Source organism: Microtus oregoni, unplaced genomic scaffold (genome assembly GCF_018167655.1).
Source record: "Microtus oregoni isolate MIOR12 unplaced genomic scaffold, Mior012 000024F_ref0000369, whole genome shotgun sequence".
Classification (NCBI taxonomy): Eukaryota; Metazoa; Chordata; class Mammalia; order Rodentia; family Cricetidae; genus Microtus; species Microtus oregoni.
In genome coordinates, this window is record NW_024543083.1 from 25,817,732 (window position 1) to 25,841,566 (window position 23,835).

At 43.0% G+C, this 23,835-nt stretch overlaps 1 protein-coding gene across 4 annotated transcripts in view; it reads right to left on the reverse strand.

The window, feature by feature from the left end:
• Tenm3 (teneurin transmembrane protein 3) overlaps positions 1 to 6,637 on the reverse strand; it is a 448,945-nt gene extending 442,308 nt beyond the window's left edge. For all 4 annotated transcript variants that reach the window (XM_041673596.1, XM_041673595.1, XM_041673594.1 and 1 more), the window contains exon 1: positions 6,406 to 6,637. In XM_041673596.1, coding sequence (XP_041529530.1) covers positions 6,406 to 6,637 — 232 coding nt within the window. The remainder of the gene's footprint in view (positions 1 to 6,405) is intronic.
• Between the last annotated feature and the right edge of the window lie 17,198 nt (positions 6,638 to 23,835).

Sequence of the window (23,835 nt, forward strand, 5' to 3'; positions counted from 1 at the left end):
TTAATATGTAAGAGTAGCCAATACAAAGCTAGAGCTAATGGGCCAAGCAGTGATTTAATTACTACAGTTTCTGTGTGATTATTTCAGGTCTAAGCTAGTTGGGCAGCCAGGAACCAACAAGCGGCCTCCCTCCTCCTACACATCTGCCCATACTTTTCCATATTATCTACTACTTCATCAAATCTGAGCATAAACATACACATTCATGTGGATCCTGAATTCTTATTTCTTTATATAGGCTCCCATGACAATACATGTGTATGCTCTTGTGTGGCCAGTCTTTTGTTAGAATGGTCGTGCTTACGAACTTAGTGACTGGTGAGAAGAGTGCCCTTCCTTTTCACATTGTCTTCTATTTGTGAGGATCCTGGGGCTGTCCTTCTCTATCCCAATACCTGCTATTTCACACCTTTGCAATTCTACTTTGCACATTTAGACATCCATATAATCTTAATTTTGTAAATGAGAAGAAACTCAACTTGTTTGTCTTGCTAGAAAATAATAAGATAGCTTTATTCTTAAAGCATTTTTTCTTGGCGGATCTTAGTGTATACTGAGTATGTGTATTTGTGTATAGTGAATGTGCACTACATGTACATTTCTGTATTGTGTTCATATGTGTATGCACGCCCATCTGAATTTTGCTTTCTGTTTTGGGTATTCATTTTATTTGTCATTCAAAAATCATTAATTTGGATTTCAGCTAAGACTATACTACTTTCTTCAACAAATTATTTACTTTATCTTACCTGTTTTCCTTTTTATTTTGGCGTTCAGAATTTAATTCGGGGTCAAAGTATGTGTTCTATTACTGAGCTACATCCCCAGCCTTTTTTATTTTTTGGTTTGTAAGTTATTTTTTTTTCTTCAAGTAACTGATTATCATTGCTTTTGTTGGTTTTAAGTTGTGTTGTTACAGATTCCTTTAGGTGTTTTTATTCTGTATATTTAATTGTGTATCTGTCTGTGTGTCTGTGTGTGGGTATGTGAGTTTAGGTACCCAAGGAGGCCAGAGTTGTGGAACCCCCACTGGAGTTATAGGAGGTTGTAAGCCACCCAGTGTGGGTGCTGGGAATCGAACTCAGTTCCACTGCAAATGCAGTATCTGCTCTTCACTGCTGAGCCACCTCTCTGGCTCCCATGTTTTTCTACTTGACTTAAGATCATCCTCTCTCATCTCTACTGTCCCTTTTCCTTGGAAGCCGTCTGTTTCGTTTATTTGCCTCCTATTCTGCTTACTACTTGCTCGATGCCATTAAGCCTGCTGTTTTCTTGGGGTTCTCTGAGAAACCACAGGAAGTCCTACTACTCCCTAAGAACAGGACTGCCTAGTTCCTGAAACTGATCTCCGAACTGGCATTCGCATGATACCAAGAATGGGAAAGAGCATCTGTTTAAGCCTCCCTCCAGCCAGAGGGGATGAGGAAGCAGGTGTCCCTGTAAGAGGACATCCACTTACATGTAAGTTTCATTTCAGAGACAGGCCAGCCTCTGTCTGGAACCCTGAAACTACGGCAGCATTCTTTCTGGTCTTCGCCTGCTCTGAGCTCTCATGGGGTACAAATGAAAACACACCTGCCTTCACTCAGCCCTTCAGGCCCCTGGTAGCTCCGCATCTCATCTGCAGTGCTGATCATCACTCAGCTTGGTCAGCTAAAAGGAGGGCGGAAGGAGAAATCATTCAAGCCACTATTATGCCAGAATCCTTGGAATACATTTACAGAGAGCCCAAACTGCTCATCTAGTGTTCTTTTGTTTCTTCTTTAACAAGGGACAGAATTATATGCAAAAGATGAAGTAGGGCTGGGGATGTAGCCAGGCAGCATAGTGTTTGTTTACCATGCAAATTTGCCCCAGCTCAGCAGTCAAGGAGACTTAGCTTAGGAGGTGGCCCACATGGGTACCTTTCTCTTTCCCTCCTTCTCACGGCTCACCACAGAACTCCACAAACCACACATGAACTGAACCTGAACTAACCACGGATGAGGTCACGAGGCACATTTGTGGGAGCAGGGCTTCTGGAAACTGTATTCTGCTAGGAATAAAGAGAAAGCAAGCCCCAAAGGGATGCATTTTTGAGGGTGAGGCCACACAGCTGGTGAAGACCAGAGATGAGTCATGCGCAGCAGCCATCAGGAGCCTGTCTTGGATCCGCCTTCCCTTTTCCCCTTCTATACAAAGATAGTTCTTACTTTGATTTCGTTGATACATCAGCATAGATACGATGCTGACAGTGATAACCTTCCTATCTGTGGCCAGTAACGTGTGTGTGTGTGTGTGTATGTGTGTTTTAAAACTCTGAAATTCATTACCCTCACACAGAAGACTATATTTAAACACTTAGGTTTTGGACTATTTGGGGTGGGGGGATTTTTGTAGGCTTGCAGTTCAGAGAAATGAAAGTTTTCTTATTCTTAGAGAAACTGCCTTTCAAATTTCAACCCTCAAACCAATATTCCATGTTGGGCTTTATATCTATTCTTGTTTCCTCAGGAATTTCAGGGACACATGAGCATAGCATGGACAGCTCTAGCACAGGAAAAAAAAACACCTTTCATTTTATCCCTTCTCCCAAATTGTGGGCTGATGGTTGGCAGCTATTTTGTAAGAAATGTGTCTCTGACCTGATGAGATAAGTTCTCTTCAAAGAGGAATCAAAGAAAATAGTACCCAAGAATGCAGAACATGTCACTGTCACCGGTAAACCCCTCACACATACAGACAGCAACAGGATTGCAGAAAGAGCAATTCTTTCTGCCGGCCAGAAAAAGCACCAGGAGGTTTAAAGAGAAAGAGAGAGAGAGAGAAGGAGAGGGAGAGGGAGGATAAGGGAGAGAGAGAGAGATAGAGACAGATGGGGGAGGGAGGAAAGGGGAGAGGGAGAGAGAAGAGAGAGTGAAAGAGAGAAAGACAGAAGGAGAGAGAAAAGAGAACAAAAGAGAGAGAGGGAGAAAGAGAAAGAGAGAGGAGAACAAAAGAGCAAGAGGGAGAGAGAGACAGGGAAAGAGGAAAGAGGGAGAGAGAAGGAGGGAGAGAGAGATCTGTGTGAGATCCAGTCCACTTGCCCATAACTGTGAGATTGAAATCATCCCAGCTTTAGAGGATCTAAATATAACATGTAATTAGCAGGAGTCACCTGCCAGTCAGTGAAGCCATAAAAATCTGATTAAAATCAAATGTGATGACAGGCCAGAAGAATCTGTTGATAAAAATAAAAACCTTGTATTTCTCCATTTGAGGTCCCCATGTAATTGCATCAACAGGGCCTCTCTTTATCCCTTCCTGCAGGTGAAATGGCATTTTCTCTTGTCACTTAAGGAACAGAGGGATGCCGGATGCAGGGAACAACCTGTTTTAAAACTCTTTAGATGAGCTAAATTAGCACGATTCTTTGGAACTGTTTCAAAGATCTCTGGCTACTGTTAATACTGTTAATCTTTCATTTTTATTGTGTGTATGATGTCAGGAACTGTGGCAGGAAGCACATTTTGTCAATTAAATAATTAATCCCACAGCATAATAGTCAGTAAGGAAAAAAAATTTGACATTTGTCAGGTTCAAAGCAAAAGAAAGCCCGGGAGAATTTTCCATTATGCTTGCTCAAGAAAAACATGGTTTGATAGCAAGCTTGCTTATTTGCTTCTCTGCTATGCCTGCCAATCCTGTTCTAAGAAGGAGGACAAAGGAGAAGTTTGGGCTGGGAAAGTGGCACTTGCTTTTCAAGCATTAGGACTTGAGTTCAGATTCCAGCACCCATGGAAAGAGCAGTAGGCTGGATGTCAACCTCTGGCTGTCACAGGAACACACCACACACACACACACACACACACAGAGAGAGAGAGAGAGAGAGAGAGAGAGAGAGAGAGAGAGAGAGAGAATTCACACGATTTTTCTGGTGCTAATCCTCATCTACCCACTAGCAATTCAGATCAGTTTTACTTCCTGTATGTGATTTGGATGTGCTCGCTTTTCACTATCCAAACCATTACATGTTAATAGGGAATCACAGACAATTTACTGCCATAAAGCACGTGACAGGTTTTAATACTTGTTCTCTTCTTTGGCACCCGCACAGAGCTTTGGGGCTAGGCGCTAAGAGCTGGGGGTTCAACGGTCCGCCACGCAAGTCACCTCTCTGGGAAAGCTAACCATGGCACCTCCAAGTCTCACTGTCTCAATCTGCGGACGAGTCGGCTGCGCAGCCTCCATCACGTGACCACACCCAGCCCACTCAGCGCGTGGGCACAGTCCCCACAGGCACACCTTAGCAAGAATTAGCCATATGTCCCATTGTTTAATGAACTCCAATGCAGGGGCCTGAGACTGAGTGCTTGTACCTCTGAGCACCATACCTTGGCTTTTCCCTTCCTTTCTGCTCATAATTCCGCCCGGCCCTCCACTCCTCCACTAGGATCCAGATGAGAGGCCACCATCTGCCGCCTGGCTCACTTTCTCCTTCCCTCTAGTCCCTGGCTTGCAAGGAGCTGAGTAATAGTACTCTTTGGTCCCCTAAGAACTCGGGTTCCACGGTTTCCACAGATGGTATCGCCACTGTCGTTCACAAAAGCCTGCGCTGGCTTGGCACTGCCTAGGAAGTGAAAATCTAAGTGAGCTATTTTTAACCTGGTTTAAGCATCCTCCTCTCTGCCAAAACTAAAACGCTTGCTTGGGGTGGGGATGAGCCTCCCCGGTGCTTTTTGCCACATGTGCGACCGAGTTTTCTCCTAATAGTGCTTGAAAAAGCAGGGCCGTTCTACTACTCTTCCCACGACGTGGCACTAACCGGTTATTTTTGTTAGAGAAAGGCAAGACTTCATGTAGGGTTCAGATGGCATGCATTGCCGACTTTACAAAAATAGTGAAAAATGTATGTTGATAATGTTTTTCAGCTGTGGAGACAATATGAGAGGGAAAATAGGTTCAGCATTCTAGTATACAGTGTAAGGATCGTACGAGTGTTTGCTGACTTCCCAAGGGTACACGGCCAAGTGCGCTCTGTATCTCTTTTAAACAGAATTAAAAAATCTGAAGCTATTTTGTTCCTCTTCATGAAATTTCAGTATATAGTAAGGAGTGCTTTTGAGGGGGAATCTCTCTCCAGGAAATTAGGTAAATTTATTTTACAATATAAACTGATTTTGACAAGTGAATACCCTTTCACTCTATTTAGCATGACTTCTCCGGTAACGCAGAGGAGAAAGGCATCATGGGTAAGCAAATGAGAGCCTCATGAATGACTTATGAATGAATGAATGTTCCCTCTTTTTTTTGTTTGTTTTTTTTTGGGGGGGGGGCGGGTTTCTCTGTGGTTTTGGAGCCTGTCCTGGAACTAGCTCTTGTAGACCAGGCTGGTCTCAAACTCACAGAGATCCGCCTGCCTCTGCCTCTCAAGTGCTGGAATTAAAGGCATGCGCCACCACTGCCCGGCATGAATGTTCCTTCTGTGTCATCCCTTTTTAAAGTTTCCTAGATTTGCTCCAGTGAATGTCAAGTTCTCAGTCACTCAGTCAGTGAGGCGACTGAAAACACATGCAGATCGCTGCTCTTGCTCAAGTTCCCTATCTTCTCGTTTCCCGATTCAATTAACCAAGGGGCACTAGGTCTACGGACTTTGAAACACACTAGGTCTACGAACTTTGAAACGCTCATGCAAGAGGGTTTTATTTTCACTGGTGAAACCTTGCCCGCACCTCATTCTTGTACAAGACAAAATTAACTGTGTGCCCTCCTTAAAACACGCGACTTGTTTAGATGTACGAGAATCGGTCATTCTGGGATGCCGTACTAAAGTTTCAAGTGTCACCATTTGAATGGCAAGGCAGGGAGCAGGAAAACAGAGTGAGAAAATGGGCAGGAAATGTGTGCAAATGACCAAGTCCTGGGGCCCTCTGGGAAATGTAGGCTGTGTCTGGGAAATGTAGGCTGTGTTAAGTATGGGTTGCAGGGGAGAAAGAACAGAGACTCCTTTCATGCCCCTATCTTGTATAATACAGACACTAGTGGATGGACGGGCTGGATGGAATGTGAGGTTAGCTAGACCCCTAACTCTACTCTTATGGGTGCTTGTGAGATTTTCTTTCTCGATCCCTGTTTTCCTTCACCATCTCCAACTGCAGTGTTTGTGAGTGTAGAAACCCTCAACTTCATACGTGCCCAGATGTGGGGCTGAGGAGTTCTATTCCACATGTGTGAGGACCCAGGTCTGTGAGCCCGTGTGTCAGAGATGACTTTCTATCTCTCATCTGATATACTGTGTGACCCACTAGGTATTTCAAAATTGAAACCATCAGCCAGGACAAAAAAAAAAAAAATAGTCGTTTCACCATCTAGGGCTTGAAACCCAGGGGCACCCCGAAGTTAGGAACACACCCGCACGCCTTGTGCTTGACTAGAGTGTGTACCTACCTTGTCTAGTATACTCGTCTGCTTCTCTGTGGACCAGATCCTTTACTCTGTTTCCGTAAAGCAGCCGCGAGGAATCATGGTCAAAAGCTTTCAGGGTTTCGCTGGAGCTGTAAGACTTCTGCGTGGGGACCCTACACTCCTCATTGTCTGCGGACGAGTTCGTATACCGCCGTTCCTTTTCTCGTCTGCTCTTGGTCAAGGAGCAGTAAGGCCGACGTTCCTTTACATCCATACTTCATTCCTTCTCGGGGCACATCGGTCCCGCTTGTTCGAACGGCCCGCTCAGAGTTCAAGTCTCACTGGCCTTTCTGCAAAGATAAAAGGTTGGCATGATGTCAGCGTAATCGTCGTCCACAGCCTGACGCCTTGCTGGCCGTCTCAGTCAATGGACTGAGCTGTGCAAGGCAGAATGCCATTTTTAATATCCAACTGATATCTGTAAGATTCTCATAACACAGTCTGCCAACAGGTGTGGCACACTTTCTGCTCTGGACATTTGTACGAAGCATGTTACATGATTGCCCACCACCATAATAACACAAAATACAAATTAAACTCAAGCTTGAATATCATTATAGAAGCCAGTTAAAAATTGGCTGCAATAGTTTGTTCAATATCCCATAGTGGAACGGTTTTCTCCCACAATATTTATTTTTAGTGTAAAAAAAAATTCCTTTCTTTTCCTTCCAAAAAAAAAGCATGTTATTAATTTTTTTCACCTTTTTAAAGCAAAGGAACAAATTGGGAGATTCTTATAGCTGGAACGTCATCAAATGTATTGAATAGTGTATTCAATTTTTTTAAACAAAGACTTTTGCTTCAGAGGGCAATTTTCATGTGTTAAGGCCCTAAATGTCTTGAACTATGGAAAGAGCTGTTCCCCTCTTCTAACCCCCTTCTTGAAAAGCGCTTATTTTTCTTTCTAGCATGTGAACTTAATCAGTTGTACCCTGATATTTAAGGCAATTCAAGTGGCTAATTTGATGGGGGCACTTTTTCTTTCTTTCCTTTTTTTTTTTTTTTGGAACTGCTGATAGCAAGAATATGTTAGAAGGAACAGAGCAAATTGTGTTTCTTTGCTTAGCAACTGTCTTTTTCCTGAATTTGCTGAACTGACAGCGGACAGGGCTCAGAGTCTGCTGCTAGCTGGAAGAAGGAAAGTTGCCCAAGGCGAATCCGCATTTTGTGATCCTCTTTTTGTCTGTATTGTTTCTCATCCCGTCCTTCATTTTAACCTGAAGGTTCCCAGGAGCTCCGTCTTAACCCTCGGTGTGTTGCTCCACTCCGATCCCACCTTCCAAAATCTACTTTTTATCCCAGGGATTCCACAATCCACTTGAAATAGACTCCGGGCCAGCCCCTGTTCCTCGCCTTGCTTCTGAATCTGTAGGGCTGTGATTTCCATTTAGGTATTTTCTTCCATGCTGATTCCCCATGCAAAAGAGGCTCTTGCCCCTTCGCCACTGTCTATCATTAGACCCATCATACCGCTCTTTGGCGTGCTTCTGATGCGGAGTATAGTAGCCTCTGATTCTCCTACATTGACACCGCTTACACTGAGGGTGTCAACAAGTCTCCTTCCTCCATCTTGACCTGACAACTAGGACTATCAGCTTCTGCTACTCAAAGTAGGGCAAAACTCCGGGCTGGGATAGTCACAGATGGCTGCGGGAGGACTTCCGCTCAATAGCCGCTGAAGTAGGAGCCCACTGTTCTGTGGGAGCGCCTTCGGCTCTTACTTAAAGAAAAGGGGGAGATGCTGCGGAAGGATCTACCACTCCTTCAGCCAATAGCCACTGAAGTACAAGCCCACTGTGCTGCCGATCCTTCAGCCAATAGCTGTTGAAATACCAGCCCACTGGGGCGTGGTCTGTTTATCTTTAAAAAAAAAGAAGAGCAGCAAGCCTCCACCAGCTCTCTTGGTTCCAGTGCTTGGTTCCAGCTCCTGCTTCAGCGACTAGGCTCCTTTCCTAATGGTTGGTGCTTTGTGAGTTTTACCCCCCAAAATAAATACCCCTTTAAATCCTAACTGGTGTGGGATTGTCTTGAACTTTTTCTCCAGTTAAGTTTGTGGGGGAAGAGGGGTTCTGTTATGCTATACAGGCCGGATGTCCTTGGACCTGTGATCTCGTGTGTCAGCTTTGTACACCACCCATGTCCACCCAGCACTCTAATGTTCTAGGACATTTATAACACCAGATAACTAAGTTTAGTTTTCAGAACAATTCTAAGTGGCTGTGATAAATCAAGATCAATGGAATATAATCAAAGGCAGAGGCAATTTGATCTTGGGCCCTCAAAACAACAAGAAGTTCTCTATCTATCATTCCACTTTTTGTACACAGTTCAAGACTCTTTGAGGATTTAATCTACACTGCAATGCTTGCAACCACTGACACGCTTCTGATGGGAGTCAATGAGTTCACTATGATTTCAAAGGCGGTCTGCTGGGTTATCTCCTCCACTCAAGGCCGAGAAGCGGGGAGATTAAGAACTGTGACTGCTTGGGAAGTGCTAAACCGTTGACATCTTTTGACAGCGACTTCTGGTTTCTCACACTGGACAAGGTGTTCATGCGCAGACCCCACATAACCTAACGGATGGGGCGGGCAGTGCAGCCTTTGGGAAACAAAAGTCCTGCAAGCAAGTTAATCAAAAACGGGCTGTTTGAGTTGACATGAGAACAGCATTGTATGGCCATTCGGACACAGTTAATTTCCCTTAACCCCTTGAAAAAACAGGTCAGTTAAACATCATAGTACTTTGAAAATCACAGCTGGACTTAAAGCATTTGTATCGCTATGTTATTTGTTGCTTTACAATGCAGATGTCCTGATGGAATGGATCCACTCAATTTCCTGACTGCACATACATGATGATGGGAAGGCAGTGTGCATTCAGGAGATGCTATACTCTGGATTTTGATCTTTTCGATGGTTAGTGACTTGTGGAACAATGAATCTTGTGATTCCGGGGAATGACGGTGAGTCACAACTCCTTAGAGTCACAGAGGTGAGGAAGAGATACTGCATGAGGCTCAATGGGTTTAATGTACGCGGAGTATTATGACGCATGATGGTTCTGGCTCACACTGGTTTTTGGGGCAAAATGCAAAGAGCAGTGAGTGAGTTTGTGGACCTTGAGAGATGAGACCAAACAAATGAATAAACGAATAGGCAGGCAGTTCCAGCTTTACAACTGAGATGGGTTCACCCTAACTTCAACGGTAGCTTCAGTATTTAAAGATTTAACTGTTTGTTTATGCTGTGCATGTCTATGTGAATATGTGCACACGCATGGAGGAGATCACAGACACAGAAGATGGAAGGCATCAGATTTCCTGGAGCTGGAGTTGCAGGCTGTTGAGAGCTGCCCAATGCGGGTGTTGTGAACCAAACTCCAGTCATCTGCAAGAGCAGCAAATGTCTCTAACCACTTGAATATTTCTCCAGCCCCCAAATATAGCATTTAAATCTACCTTGAACCTGACAGAAAAAGGAACTCAACAACAACAAAAATAAAAATAAAAACAATAAATCCTCCAAATACCAACCTTAAAAATTCTACACTTACAAACTAACTTGATTTTCTTTTTTTCAATACAGGGTTCTCTGTGTAGGTTTGGAGCCTGCCTGTCCTGGCACTCTGTACTGTAGTCTGGGCTGGCCTTGAACTCACAGAAATCTGCCTGCCTCTGCCTCCAGAGTGGTGGGAATAAAAGGTGTGCACCACCACCACCCAGCTAAACTAACCTGATTTTTAATTGTAGTTCATGTATTTTTAAAACTCTTGATGCCAAAGATTCTAATTTTTGACCTATCATTGACATTCTAAAATCAAATGTACTTCTAAAATTCCAAGAGTTGAGATAAAGAACGAACACGTGAAACCCAAAGAGAAAGAACCTGCTGGTCAAAGTCACTCATGCTTTCCCTGATGTCTGATTTCTGTAAGAACTACATGTCTTTTAGCATTACCTTGAAAACCTCTGAGGACAGAATTCGCTCCTACTCATGTTATAATGGAAAGACTTAACCTGAGGAATAAGTAGACTTAGGAGAAACATTAATTTATCACCCTAACAGTTTAGATTAAAGAAGTAAATTAAGTCATTCATACCCAACAGCAAGAAAATATTCACCTTTTTGTTACAAGTCACTTTTCCTTAATAAATTAGTGTTTATGAATTATTGCCAGTTATGTTAATCAAACAGTAAACATAACTTCCCATATTGTGCACATTTCAAAGTATTTCTTTTATTGAATAGATTAACAGCAATTGAACACAAGAGGAAATCAATTGCTATTGTTCCTTTTAGAGAAAATTGCATTTTCTGAGGCAAACTTGTAAACCAAAGAATTGAAATAATTAAGTATACAAATAAAATCATATTATGGTAACTTCCTTGGTAATGCTAAGTTTATGTGTACCAATAATTTGGATTTCCAGTTTCCAACAAGAGAAACAATGATTCATTGAAAAAAAAGTAAATATGAAAGACTTTCCAAGAAAAGGGTTGTCACTGCTAAAGTCACAGAAGTGATGCTTGCTGAGAGGATACAGGCGTGGAAAAAAATTAGGAAACTGAGGTAGTGAGTATCAGTGGCTGAGAAGATCTGTACTATGCAAGGTGTTTTCTTTAAACATGACAGTTAATAGAGACAACAGTAGAGAAAAGCTATGCATATAAAGTCAACTTTTTCTTACTTGCAAGACAAGTCACAGGAGCTAAGTTTATCTTCTTATCTAGAAGAACAAAGGTGGGAAACTGGAGATAAAGTTCAGTGGTTAAGACAGCCCTGTATGGTGCTCATGCAGAGGACCTGGGTTCAGTTTCTAGCTGGTGATGATGACAGCATTCCCAACCTCAGGACCACTGACAGAGAGAAAAAAAAAATTCCTTTTCTGAGGTGCTACACTGTAGGGTGATGTTTACTAATATATTCTAGCCTCTACCTTCTAAGTGTTTGTAGTAGCAGTTCATGACAGACATATTTCTACACAATAACATATGTTCTAAGGGCAAAACTACCCCCATTCCGGACCCTATATTGGGGAGAAAGTATCCAGGGCTCACCTAAGTGTGCCATCCTTACACCAGCCGTTCTGCAAGAGCCCGAGACTGCACTGGGCCATGTACTTAGGGAAATAATGTTTCAGTTCTGTGTGGAATGGAGGCCTGAAATGAAGATACTCCTGGTCCCACCTCCTACATCTTAAAACAAGGCCACGTGTGAAGGGCCGATTCCAAGTAACTTAACTGCACTTTCACAAGGCTAATGAATATTGTAGAAAAATAAATAAATAAAAGCATTCATCATTGAAGAAGAGTAAATCCACAGTGCTTCTTATCCATATCCAGGTATACAATAAAGCAGGAAAATAATGAAGGGAAAAGACAGCTAATCGAGCCTAGATGTAGAAGGGACACAGTTGCTAGAGTTATTGGACATGGGTGTGAAGGTGGCCATGATTGGGTAGTTTGAATGAGATGTCCCTATATCACTGGGCATTTGAATACTTGGTCCCCAGTTAGTGGCATTGCTTGAATGGGCCTTGCTGGAGGAAGTGTGTCACCGGGGCTGGGCTTTAAGGTTCCCAAAGTCCAGTTCCCAGTGCTCCCTTTCTGATTCCTGCTTGTGGCTGGAGATGTGAGTCCTCTGCTCTCAGCTACCAGCTCCAGTTAGCATGCCGGCCTGCCCGCCACCACAGTTCCTCACCATGATAGGATAAAGAGAGGACAGAGAGGAGTTGAAGAAAAAAGTAAGTATGAATATTTCAAATTTGAGGAGCACTGCAAATTTGATCCCAGAAACTCAAGTCCCAAGTAGAAGTGTGAAGAAATGAATACCAACACATTTAGTTATGATGAAAACTGTCCAGTCCAGCAGTAAAGAAATACTCTTAAGAACAGAGAAAAGAAAATAGTGTGCTATTTTGAGAGCATCTAAACAGAAATAATGTAAGCATACAGAGAGGAAGGCAATAGATTTTAAAGCATGGAAAGAAAAAAAATCATCTGAAACACCATACCTAAGGAAAATACATCAGTACTTCAAAAATTAAGCTTGAATCAATGCGTTTTCATATATGCCATAGCTAACCAGCAGCAGACTCTGTGACGTGAAAATGGAAAGGAGGCCACCCAATGAGAAGGAGGCACAATCACCTAGATATGTGCTAAGCAAAGCGCAGCACTTGGCAATGTTGAGGATGTGGAGAAATACGTAGCAAAATGTTTAAATCTTTAAAAGCACAATGAAAAATCAAAGCAATGTATTTCTGGGTTCACAGTGCGTGTGAGCAAAATAAGCCGCAACAATACCTGATGGAGGAAGGTCATTGGCTAATAAAGAAACTGCCTTGGCCCATTTGATAGGCCAGCCTTTAGGTGGGTGGAGAAAACAGAACAGAATGCTGGGAGGAAGAGGAAGTGAGCTCATACACCTTAGTTCTACTCTCTGGGGCAGATGCGATGGAGCAAGCCGCCAGGTCAGACATGCTGAATCTTTCCTGGTAAGACTGGTGCTACACAGATTTTTAGAGATGGGTTGATCGGGATATCAGAATTAGCCAGTAAGGGCTAGAGCTAATGGGCCAAGCAGTGTTTAAATGAATACAATTTGTGTGTTGTTATTTTAGGGCATAAGCTAGCTGCAGCTCCCACTACAAATACCATAAAGGAAGGGAGTAAGAAGGACGCTATGGTAAGCTGTTTATACTGCACACAAAATGACAAAATAGCACCTAAAGGTAATCTGTTAAGTCATGCACTGTACGTTCTAAACGTCTGACGTAACGAGGCAAAAAGTTACAGCTCATGAGCCAGGAAAAGATTGTTGAGTTGATAAAAGAAATAAAATTTAAGTAATAAAGAAGACAGCAGAATAGGAAGATAAGAACAAAAAAATGGCGGAACTCAGGTTTAAACTTGAGTCAGTATGACAGACCTAAATGTAGCTAAGTCAATAACCATATTAACCAAAAATCATCTCCACAGTCCACAACACGCAAAGGTCTTCACATTGCATTTTCAAAGCAGGGTGCGATCTGATGCTGTCCCCAGGTAACACATTCTGAAACACTAAGAGGCTAAAAGCAAATACGTTTGACCAGGATAAACCCCCAGCACTGTTAAAAACAAACACAAATGTTGAAAATAAAAGGATGTAAAAGGAAAAACCTAATCTAAAAGTATCAACAACTGCATCTGAAGAAAATGATCTTATCACAACACTCACTAGAGAGGGTCAAGTGAGCTGAAAAGACCAAGCAAAACTACACAGAGCAACGGACCGGAGCAATTTAGAAGACAGAAGTGGATCTACGTCTGACCCAGATGGACAGGGGTCTGATGATCGCTGATTTGTTTACCAATTCATCATACATATAGAGAATGCCTAGCACTTGCAAGGCATGGCAAGAAGCACTGGGGATGGAGACAAAGATGAAGGACATTCACTCTCTCCTTCTGGTACAGGAGAAGCAAGTCAAAGGATAGATGACACAAACAAAAACAGTTAACAATCACATGAAGCCTTGAAAAAGTTATTCTACTGAGAGAGATTGGAGGAGGCGATCAAACTGAGATGGAGGTCCCAAAACAGACTTTTCTAAAATAAACAAATGGAATGAATGAATGAATGAAAAATTGAATGCATAAATAATTGACATTTAGGTAAGGCCCACAAGAGACGCAAGATTTAACGTGAGCACAAGAACGCCAGTCACAGTGGGAGGATTGAGCTAGAACGGGGCAGATGAAGAGAATAACACTCGGAAAACATTGGGCCAGGGAGGGTTTCACAGACAGACACCAATGGGACCAAGTGAGTAGAGAGGTCTGAGGTGAGTGTGGAGGGACCCCAAAAGTGAAAAGCAGGCATCAAAGGGCAGGCTAAGTGGGTTCATATAGCTTGACCCATGTCACGTGACCACTGCAGAGTTGGCGATAAGCAGATGATATTACCAGCAGGCTTTGAGTTTCAAAAACCCTCGGTAGGTGGGGTATCCGGGACAGGGGGAGGAGACAGGACAGCCTGGGGACTGAGCTTCATGTAGAAGTCCAGGCAAGAAAGGAGTCAGCCTGAAATGCGCCTAAAATGGCAGTGTGGGTGTGGAGAAGTGGCCAAGTTGGAGACGTGGTCAGCGGGGATGCTGACTTGACACTAGAGAGAAGGAAAGGAGAGAGCCGGGATGGGAACCAGGATCTATGCTAGAACACCTGCACAAGGGTCTCCTCCAGGAACTGAGCAGGGAAGGCCATCCCTAGCTCTGCTCAGCATCCTCTCTGTGTTTTTGCTTTTCTTTCACTAGGAACATTAAATGTGTCTCTTGTAGAAACCAAAACATACAAACTGGGAGGTGGTGGCGCACACCTTTAATCCCAGCACTTGGAGGGCAGAGGCAGGCAGATCTCTGTGAGTTCAAGTCCAGCCTGGTCTACAAGAGCCAGTTCCAGGACAGGCACCAAAGCTACAGAGAAACCTTGTCTTGAATAAACCAAACCAATCAATCAAACAAACAAAAACTAAAACATACAAACAAACCAAGAAAAGAATGCCCCCCAATAACATTGTACCATTTGTTTTTACTATGAATCCATACATGTGTGAAATATGTGCATAGGTGTGTACATGATTCATGCCTTTATTTTAAAAACAATACGTCGGAAGCTTATTGTTTTAAAACTCAAAGCCAGCCTTCATGTTTCTTCACAAAGACAACAAATACATAAATGCAGGTAATGAAATAAATAGGAACAGTGTACTAAAATAGCTTCAGAACAGAAATGAATATGGGAAAATTTTTTAATTGGAAAATATATAGAACAGTGCCTTAGGCAATAAAAATGGCTTAATTCTTATCAAATTGTAAAAAAAAAACCCTCTCCAAAATATTTATAAGTAAATGGAAACAGAAATGGCCAGAAAAGAAAAAAAAACACAGATAATAAAGATTATTTACTAAGGATTGTAAAATGGGAATGTTTTGCTCTATAATTTCAAAACAATTTAAAGGTTTTTTTTTTTGGCATGATTGGGTATGTAAGTGACTTTTTTTCTGATAGAAGCTATAGAAAGGAATACTTAATAGGCTTTGTCAACATGTTGATAGTTACGCATGGCTACAAAACTGTGGCTGCAGGGAGGCCATGATTGCCACACTCAGAACAAATGGGAAATGCATTCAAAAATTCCATCGAGCTGAACCAAATGAAGCCTTCCCAGCTTGGAGACGTTTAGAGTAAAATACAAAAATACTTCTGAAAGTTTCTGCTTGCCTGGGCCAACCAATCCCATCACCCCCATCTATGCATTCCTACCACCGTTTAAGCCACAGCTGCCCATACAGCGCCCGCTACTTCCTAATGGCATCTGGTCTGAAGGGATGAGAGAAGAGCTCAGTTATGTGTCATTTGTGGAACATTTTGCCATCAAAATGGCCTCAAATGTTCCCCGGGTAAAGCAAAACCCAGAGAGACCAGCTGGATCCTGTTCCAGCTGCTGTGTTCTGGTAGAAGGCGGCCCCTCCATCTTCAAAGGGATGAGCCTATCTAGTTAGGGGTGTTGGCTGCAGTCAAGACACAAGTTGATAATAGCAACATCCACTCACGAAACACTGTACCACGCTGGGTGTTTTGCTGGTGATGATTGGGAATTACTTACCAGTTTTACAGAAGAGGAAAGAAAACTAATAGAACTAACACTAAGTCTCAAGTCCAGTCACCTTCGGGGCCACGCTGGGGCTCACACTCAAGGACCTGCTCTTCCTTGTATTTCTTTGCTGCTGATAAACCACAGGACCAGAAGTCGAGCTAGCTTTCCAGATGGTTTAAACAGCTACGTTTGCTACCCTGTGCGTGACTTCAAGTCCTGTCTGATGGTCCCGGTGACAGCTGGGAAGAGCTTCTGAGAGAAAGAGTTGATGTCATTTCCTTAAGTGCTGCATCCAGTCCTCTCCTTAAGAGTGGCCAGAAAAGCTCCTGGTGAATTATTAATTTCTATCTTGATTATTTATCGAGTGCTTGAAATATGCCAGGTCCTTTACATACATGCCCTCACTTAATCCTTATTACAATCTTGCTAAGTAAGAATTATAAACCCCATTTCACATACGAGAACTAAGGCCCAAGAGGATAATTGACTTACTCAAGGTCATACAGAAAGCAATTGATCAGATTTTGAACTCGTTCCTGTCTATTCCAAATCCCTCTTTTTTTGTGTCTCTGTGTATAAGCGTGCGTGTGTGTGTGTGTGTGTGTGTGTGTGTGTGTGTGAGAGAGAGAGAGAGAGAGAATATGTATGTGCTGGTGTATGTGTGTATATATATGCCTCTGTGTGTGTAAGTATGTATGTGTTGATGCATATGTGTATGTGTGTATGTGTATGGAGACAAGAGGACAACATGATTGGTCCCTTGGTGCTATTCCCTCTTTTGTTTTGAGACAGGGTCTCTCATTTGCCTGGGACTTGTCATGTCGGCTACTCTAGCTGGCAGGGACACACAGCTATTCCCCTGTCTGTGCCTCCCCGGGGACAGGACGACAAGCACATATTACCACACCAGGCTTTGTGTGTGTGTGTGTGTGTGTGTGTGTGTGTGTGTGTGTGTGTATGTGTGTGTGTGTGTGTGTGTAGGGTCTGGGGACCACTTTACTAATTTTTATTCCAACTCTCCAAATCTGTACCCTTAAGTAGACTTCACAACTAAATCTTGAATAATTAAACATTAAAAAAACCTCACTAACAATCCAACTACTCAGGAGGCTGAGGTAGGAAAATGTTGAATTCAAGGTCAGCCTAGTCTACACAGAAATTTCCAGGAAAGCCTTAGCTACACAAGGAGGCCCTGTTTCAAAAACAAAACAAAACAAATCAATGAAATACAGCAACAAAACAAACAACAAAACCAAAGAAACAGAAAACAGGAGGACAAGGAATAGCAAAGAATTTTAACAAACTGTACTGGATTATCAAGAGATCCATTGCTAACAATCAAGAGGTTGTTGTATTGAAAATACCGCAATATTTAAATATGCTGAGATTCCAGTATTGGGAAAACAAAAATGAAAACCAAATGCAACTTAACTGAGGAGTAAGAAAGGTAACTCAGGGCCAACAAAACACTTGAATATACTCACAATACTTCCAAGATGTTTCTCTGACACTAGCAGGGAAAGGATACTGATGATATTATATGTTTCAGATGGGGGCGTGGGCCCAATTCCCTTTGTCTTCTACCCCATGTGGTCCAGTCACCCTTCGAGATAGGCTTCTCTCAATGGGGTCATACTGGCAATTGGAATCTTCCTTATAAACCCATGTTTCCCCTCAGTGAACATGAGGAAGCAGGCTCTTGGGAAGCAGACTCCAAACCCGGTAGTCCAGGAACCTCCTCCATTGAATGCCAGTGATTGGTGCGGAGTGGACCTGTGACCTAATTCATGCCTATGAGGTCAGTCCCCGGACATCTGATAAAGCCACTGGCTAGGAGCCTACTCCTTTCCTTGCTGTTACTAATCTGGGAGGCTGTAAACTTGGAGCTTGTTTACGTTTCTGGAGCAAGACTGCCTGCCATTGCAGTCTATAAAGATGAAACAGACCTCAGGGACAGAAATACGATTTAGAAACAGATTCGGAAACAATATGTTCCTACCCCGAATTTTCAACTAAAAATATCTCTGCTGATACGAGTGTGGAGAACAGGAGAGCGCAGTGGCTTCCATCACACAAACCCACGTGTAAAGCCTAGCTCACACTATTTACATTGACGAGACATGCGACCTTGAGTGGTTATGTAAAGTCTTTACGGCTTTCTTTCCTGCACTTAATTTTCTAACAGGCATATGATAATAACTTTCTTACAGAGAGACTGCGGGGATCAGATGAAATTAAAATAAATTTAAGGTGTTTAGCGTGGTGGTTGGCACATGCAAAGTTGGTAAAAGCCAGCTATTATCATTAAGTCAAGAACTTTGTCCCCTGTCCAAGAATAATGTCCATAACCACTAGGCTCACAGCTCAATCATCTGAGAATGCTCAGGGGGTTCAAAATGAATCAGTCATGGGAGGGAGAGCATAAGGAATTAGACATGCAAAAGGAAACTGGTATTTTCCCTGAGATGTTTGAATGGAATTTTGGTTTTGAATTTTTATGAGCTTATTCAGAAATTCTGTCATTGAAAGAGGTGGAAAACACAGCTCCCACGCCAATAATTTCAGAAACGATTTCATGTATAACGTTATCCAAATATTTACGTCCTGGTTGCGGAAAGCAGGAGGCGAACACTGGAAGGGCTTTCAAGGGCGGCAATGAACCTGGTTAAGAGGCTCTAGGTTGAAAGAGCTGTGGTAGGTTTATTTAGAAACAGCTGGGCGGACACCTGATAACTACCCCCAAGTACTTGGAGAATAACGGATAACCGCAGTTAGTCAAGCCTCCATAACCCACAGGCAAAATTGCTATAATAAACACGTACTCTCTCTCTCTCTACTGCCCACCAGACAGTTTTCATCGCACTCTGAAAAGTGCTAGCCCAGCCAAATGGCACCTTCACAGATTCCCGGAGAGAGCTCTAGAGACGGGGGTCCAGTGTTGGAGGGGAGTGTCATCGCTCAATGTAACGTTGCCCAGTGGAGCAAAGAGAAAGGTATGAACACATCCCCAAATCCCACTTCCTCCTTGACGTGAGTTTGCTCTAGGGGATGAATAGGCCAGTTACAGAGTGGCTTCAAGGTTTCAAAATGACGTTGGGTTCAATCTGGGAGCCCGAATTGTTCGAAAAGCTGAAGAAATGCTCCTGGGAGCTCAGGAGATCGCCCAATGAAGTGCTTGCTTTAAGTCTGAAGACTTGAGTTCGATTCCCAGGGCCCACACAAAAATGCAGGGTGTTGTGGCACAAGCTGGTCAGCCCAGTGCAGGGAAGTGAGGCCAATTAGACCTAGGGGACTTGTTAACCAGTGGGGGTCTGGGCTAATAGTTTAGTGAGAGATCTTCTCTCAAAGGAAGTAGGAAGCATCCCTAAAGATGACGTCTGAGATTGCGGTCTGGGCTCTACACGCATGCACACGGATAAACATATACACCACACACAAATATGAACCTGCACACACATCAGCATAGATCACACACACACACACACACACACACACACACACACACACACAGTTGCACTGGTTAAGAAACAAACCCTCTTAGTGCACTGTGGAGAGTGTGCAGGCTGGTTGGGTCTAGATGCAGTATCTCACATCGTGGGAACTGGGGCCAAGGCTGTTACAGCCAGCCTGTGATGCTGACTGTGCATTCGCTCTAGAAGGCTTGAATTTCCCTTAATATTCTCATCATCAGTGTTTACTATTTGTTTTTAAACAGACTGAAATGCAACAGGATCGTAAGGAATATAAATAGGCTCCCCGCGGTGTAGACTCACCTAATTCAATGTTTTGACGTCTTAAGTTTAGTCACACACCACAAAGTGCATACATATGCGCGGCACACTCAAATACTATGGTGTCAAAGAAATGTTGCCTATTAGTTAAGCAGAGATAGGAAATTTGCACTCAATTACTCAGCCCTGGATTTACTTGATGTCTCATCATAAAGATGGGAAGTGTATAATTATAAAACTTTCAAAGTCCGGTAGACATGGCTCATCTCGAGTCAGGGGGCACCTGTTGTGGCTCAGGTCAGTGCTTAGGCGAGGACAGCGTGGGCACACAGGAAGTCCCTTTCGGGAGTGAGCAAGAGGGCTCAGAAGCAGCCCTTCTTCTTCCTTCTGCTTTCCCGAATGGGAGTTCTAACGCAAGGCAGAGAATTAAAGTGGAGCTGAACAGCAGATAAAGGTGCTGTCTTCTCAGATGTCTGCTGAAGCAGGATTCTTTCGACGCTCTTCCTGACCGCAAAAGGGTGGTGCAAGCGAGAGCGTTCGAGTAGACTCACACAGCGATGGTCTGTAGCCTCCCACGCCCCCGCGGCGGACTGACTGCCAAGCGTGGAAGCTGGACTTCTGCCACTGTTTTATGCCATGGGGATGTGCTCAGGCAATTGTTAAAAAACCACACTTTCAAGGTAAGCTAGTAAATGGTGACTACTCGATAAATATGAAACCACAGCAGCGATTTGAAGGAAGTCAATTTGGGTCTGTGTTTCTTCAGTTAGAAAGGCGCTACCGAAAGGCAGCCTCTGTTGCTGAGAAGGTCGGATCTCATTCTGGCTACTGTGGCTTCCCGGAAGGCAGTTTCATTTGCCCTTCTTTCGCCTCATTGAAAATAGGTGTGCTATCACAGTTAACAGTGATAGTCCGATTGCCAGAAGGATTTTTTTTTTTAATTTAATTTGACTGTAGCATTAGCAATGGAATCCAGTTTGTGCCAACCCTTCCAGTGTAAGCGCTACGGAGCTCTCCGGTAAGCTTCTCAGCTAGGCATGGTGGCGGTGGCTAGCCCAGTCTGGGGACTCTCCTTTCTGCAGGTAGGAGGTGTCTTATTTTAGTACTCATTTAATTTTTGGTCTCTCCTCATTCTAGTTACTAGTAGGGGGCCAATTAGCACTGATTACAGTAATTATTTTGTATAATGGACACCTGTCACCTACGGAGCAGACCGAGACCACTAACCTAATTTCATGTGGGTCACCAAATTGTCCTGACTATTAGTTATTAAGAGTCCAAACTGCCTCCTCTTCCTCTGCTCTGCCCTCTGCCCTTTCGGAACCAGCGAGGCCTCCGGTAACTATGGATGTTATGATAGTATCACTTGGCAAAGGAGAAACCGTGAATTTTCTGATTCGCATGATCAGTTTTGGGAAACGCCGCATTTCATTGGATGATTTTTTCTGGTCCATGGTGGTAAGCATGTAATGTGGAATCTATTTTAATTGCTGTGATGTAAATGAGGCTTTGGGGTCATGTTACAGAGTGTTAACTGAAAGATCCAGCTATGACTTTAGCATGCCTGCAGGCCTTTTAAATTGTTATGGGAAATTGCAGCATTCAATTGAGTAGATTCAACAGTGAGCTCCCCTAAGGCTTATTACAGTTTGGCAACATGATGCCAATTTCAACTAATGTACCTAATGCCTTTTCCTTTCATCCTTTATCTGCAGACACTTCCTAGTAGACACAACATGAAAACCTCAGAACACAGGCCGATGAAGTATTACACTTGACATGACTTACCGTTATGCCATGAGCGTAACTCCTTAGGGCCTGCGGGGCTTCTCTTTGATGGAGTTCATGAGGCTATGAGTATCAAAAAACTTGTCATGATAATAATAGTGAAAAATAAATAGAAACGCTCAGTTATTATAATTGAATTTTTGTTAGAATATTTTGTGATAAATGTTCTGTGAGCAAGGGATCCAACTAACTCAGAGAGTCCAGCAGTGAATGCCTAGATTAATTTATACCATGTTTACAAACATAATCGAATTCATAAACATGTCCATTTATGCTCTCATGAGTTAGCTTCATTAACCCAGATCAGAAAACATATTTCAATCATAAATGTGCCTTCCTGCCCTGTGAGAGAACAGATGAGGGGGCACTTCTTTTTTTAAGTAAGTAAAGTACAGATCAGTGTGATTAACACACACTAACACACTCTGTTGTCTAACCAGATGGAGCCCAACACCAAAGCCCTTCTTCTCACCTTAGCCTTCTCCTACATAGCTTGGATCACCCCTTCCTGTAAGATCTGCAGAATTAAGGATGCTAACGACAATGTTACTGGAACTCTGGTCCTTGCCACCATCTTTAAACCATATGGAAGCATGGTTTTCCTAGGGGCACCACCACCAAGAGCATGGAACTGGCTTTGGTGACAGAAAGCACCACACATCACACTGCCGTTGGGTACCCAGGTGCATACGCAGGACAGCAGTTGAATGGCGTTACCTCCTGTGGGGGTCATCCTCCCAGGAAAGGTCAAGACACAGAAGCAGAAGACAGCATTGGCAGAAGCAAAGGCACAGAAGAGGAAAACAGGAATGGGTCGTATCTGAAAGCATCTGGTTAAAAAGACGAATTATGGCTAAAATGTCAAGAAAGTGAATGCCACCAAAATGGATTCTGAAGAAACTCGCATCCTGTGAATAGCTCCCAGCGAGAATGGTTTATTAGTCTAATCACACCTAATTTTCTAGTTCAACAAATGCTCCGCAAGAGTGTTTATGGCATACTTTGAAGCACTAAACATTTTGGTGGCACACTGAAAGGAATAAAAGATTCCAAACAGCATTGAAAAGTCTCACGCAATTATAATGCAATTATTTCTATAGTAAATCAATGCCTTACAGTTTCAATAAAGAATAAAAGCAGCCTCATTCCTCCACTCCCTGGTCTTCAAGGCTTGTTACTTGCTAACAATCTAGTGCTTTCTTTTTAAGTAGAGTGGCTCATCGCCTTCATTATCTCCTCTTCCCTACGTTCAAGGGAGAATGACTATGTGTTAGTAAGCACTTAAAAAAAAAATCCTGCAACCGGCTTGGCTGTGTGATGCTCAGCGGTAGCCACATGGACCATGCTACATGGACCATGTTCTCCACCAGCACAGGTGAACTTTTGGTAGGCTAGACCCCACCACCAACATGGGTCTCCCACATGGAATGGGCTAGGATGGGGCAAGGTCGGCTGACTGATGGATCTCACTAACGAGCTGTGCTCCCTCGCACACGGCTTAGGAATGAGCCCAGTCTTAGTGGCTCAAACTATTCCAGAGCCATGGTGCTGCTAACCAATCCCACGCATCTCTGGTGTGTGTCCCCTCAACACAGTCTTCAGCCGCATCGTTGTGTCCGGCTGAACCCCATTTGGGGTATAATGGGTGGGAAGAAGAAGGACGGAAGCTAACTAAAATTTTCCCATAGGACCACATTTTGACCCAGTTATCATGGTCCTTCTCTACTTCAAATTTCAGTCACCTCAATGGAAGAATATACTCCAATGCTATTTTTTTGTTTGTTTGATCTTTGAGACAGGTTCCCTTTAGTTCTAGAAGTTAACATATAGATTGGGCTGGCCTGGAACTCACAGAGATCTACCTGCCTCTGCCTCAACAGCCCTTGTAGCAAAGGTGTATGCCACAGAACACAGACAAAATACTGTTTTTTTAAAAAAAATATCTTCCATATAATAGGTCTTTAATAATGTTTTCTGATTTATGTATGGTTTGGTGTCAAATAAACCATAGTGATACAGTACAAATGATTTTAATAGAAAATTTAACTTCCTTGAAAGTAAAATTATGGTTTGCAGGTTATCTCCTTCTGCCACTTCTAGATTTGGTTCAAAGGGTTCTATGAATTTTTTCCACTTGTCAATATGATACAGAATTTTTATATTCTATTTCATTATGTCCTCCTGATTGTGGGAATGGAGTGATAATAGCAAGGAACCTAGGACATGAAAAGCATGCTGGATTTACTCTTCT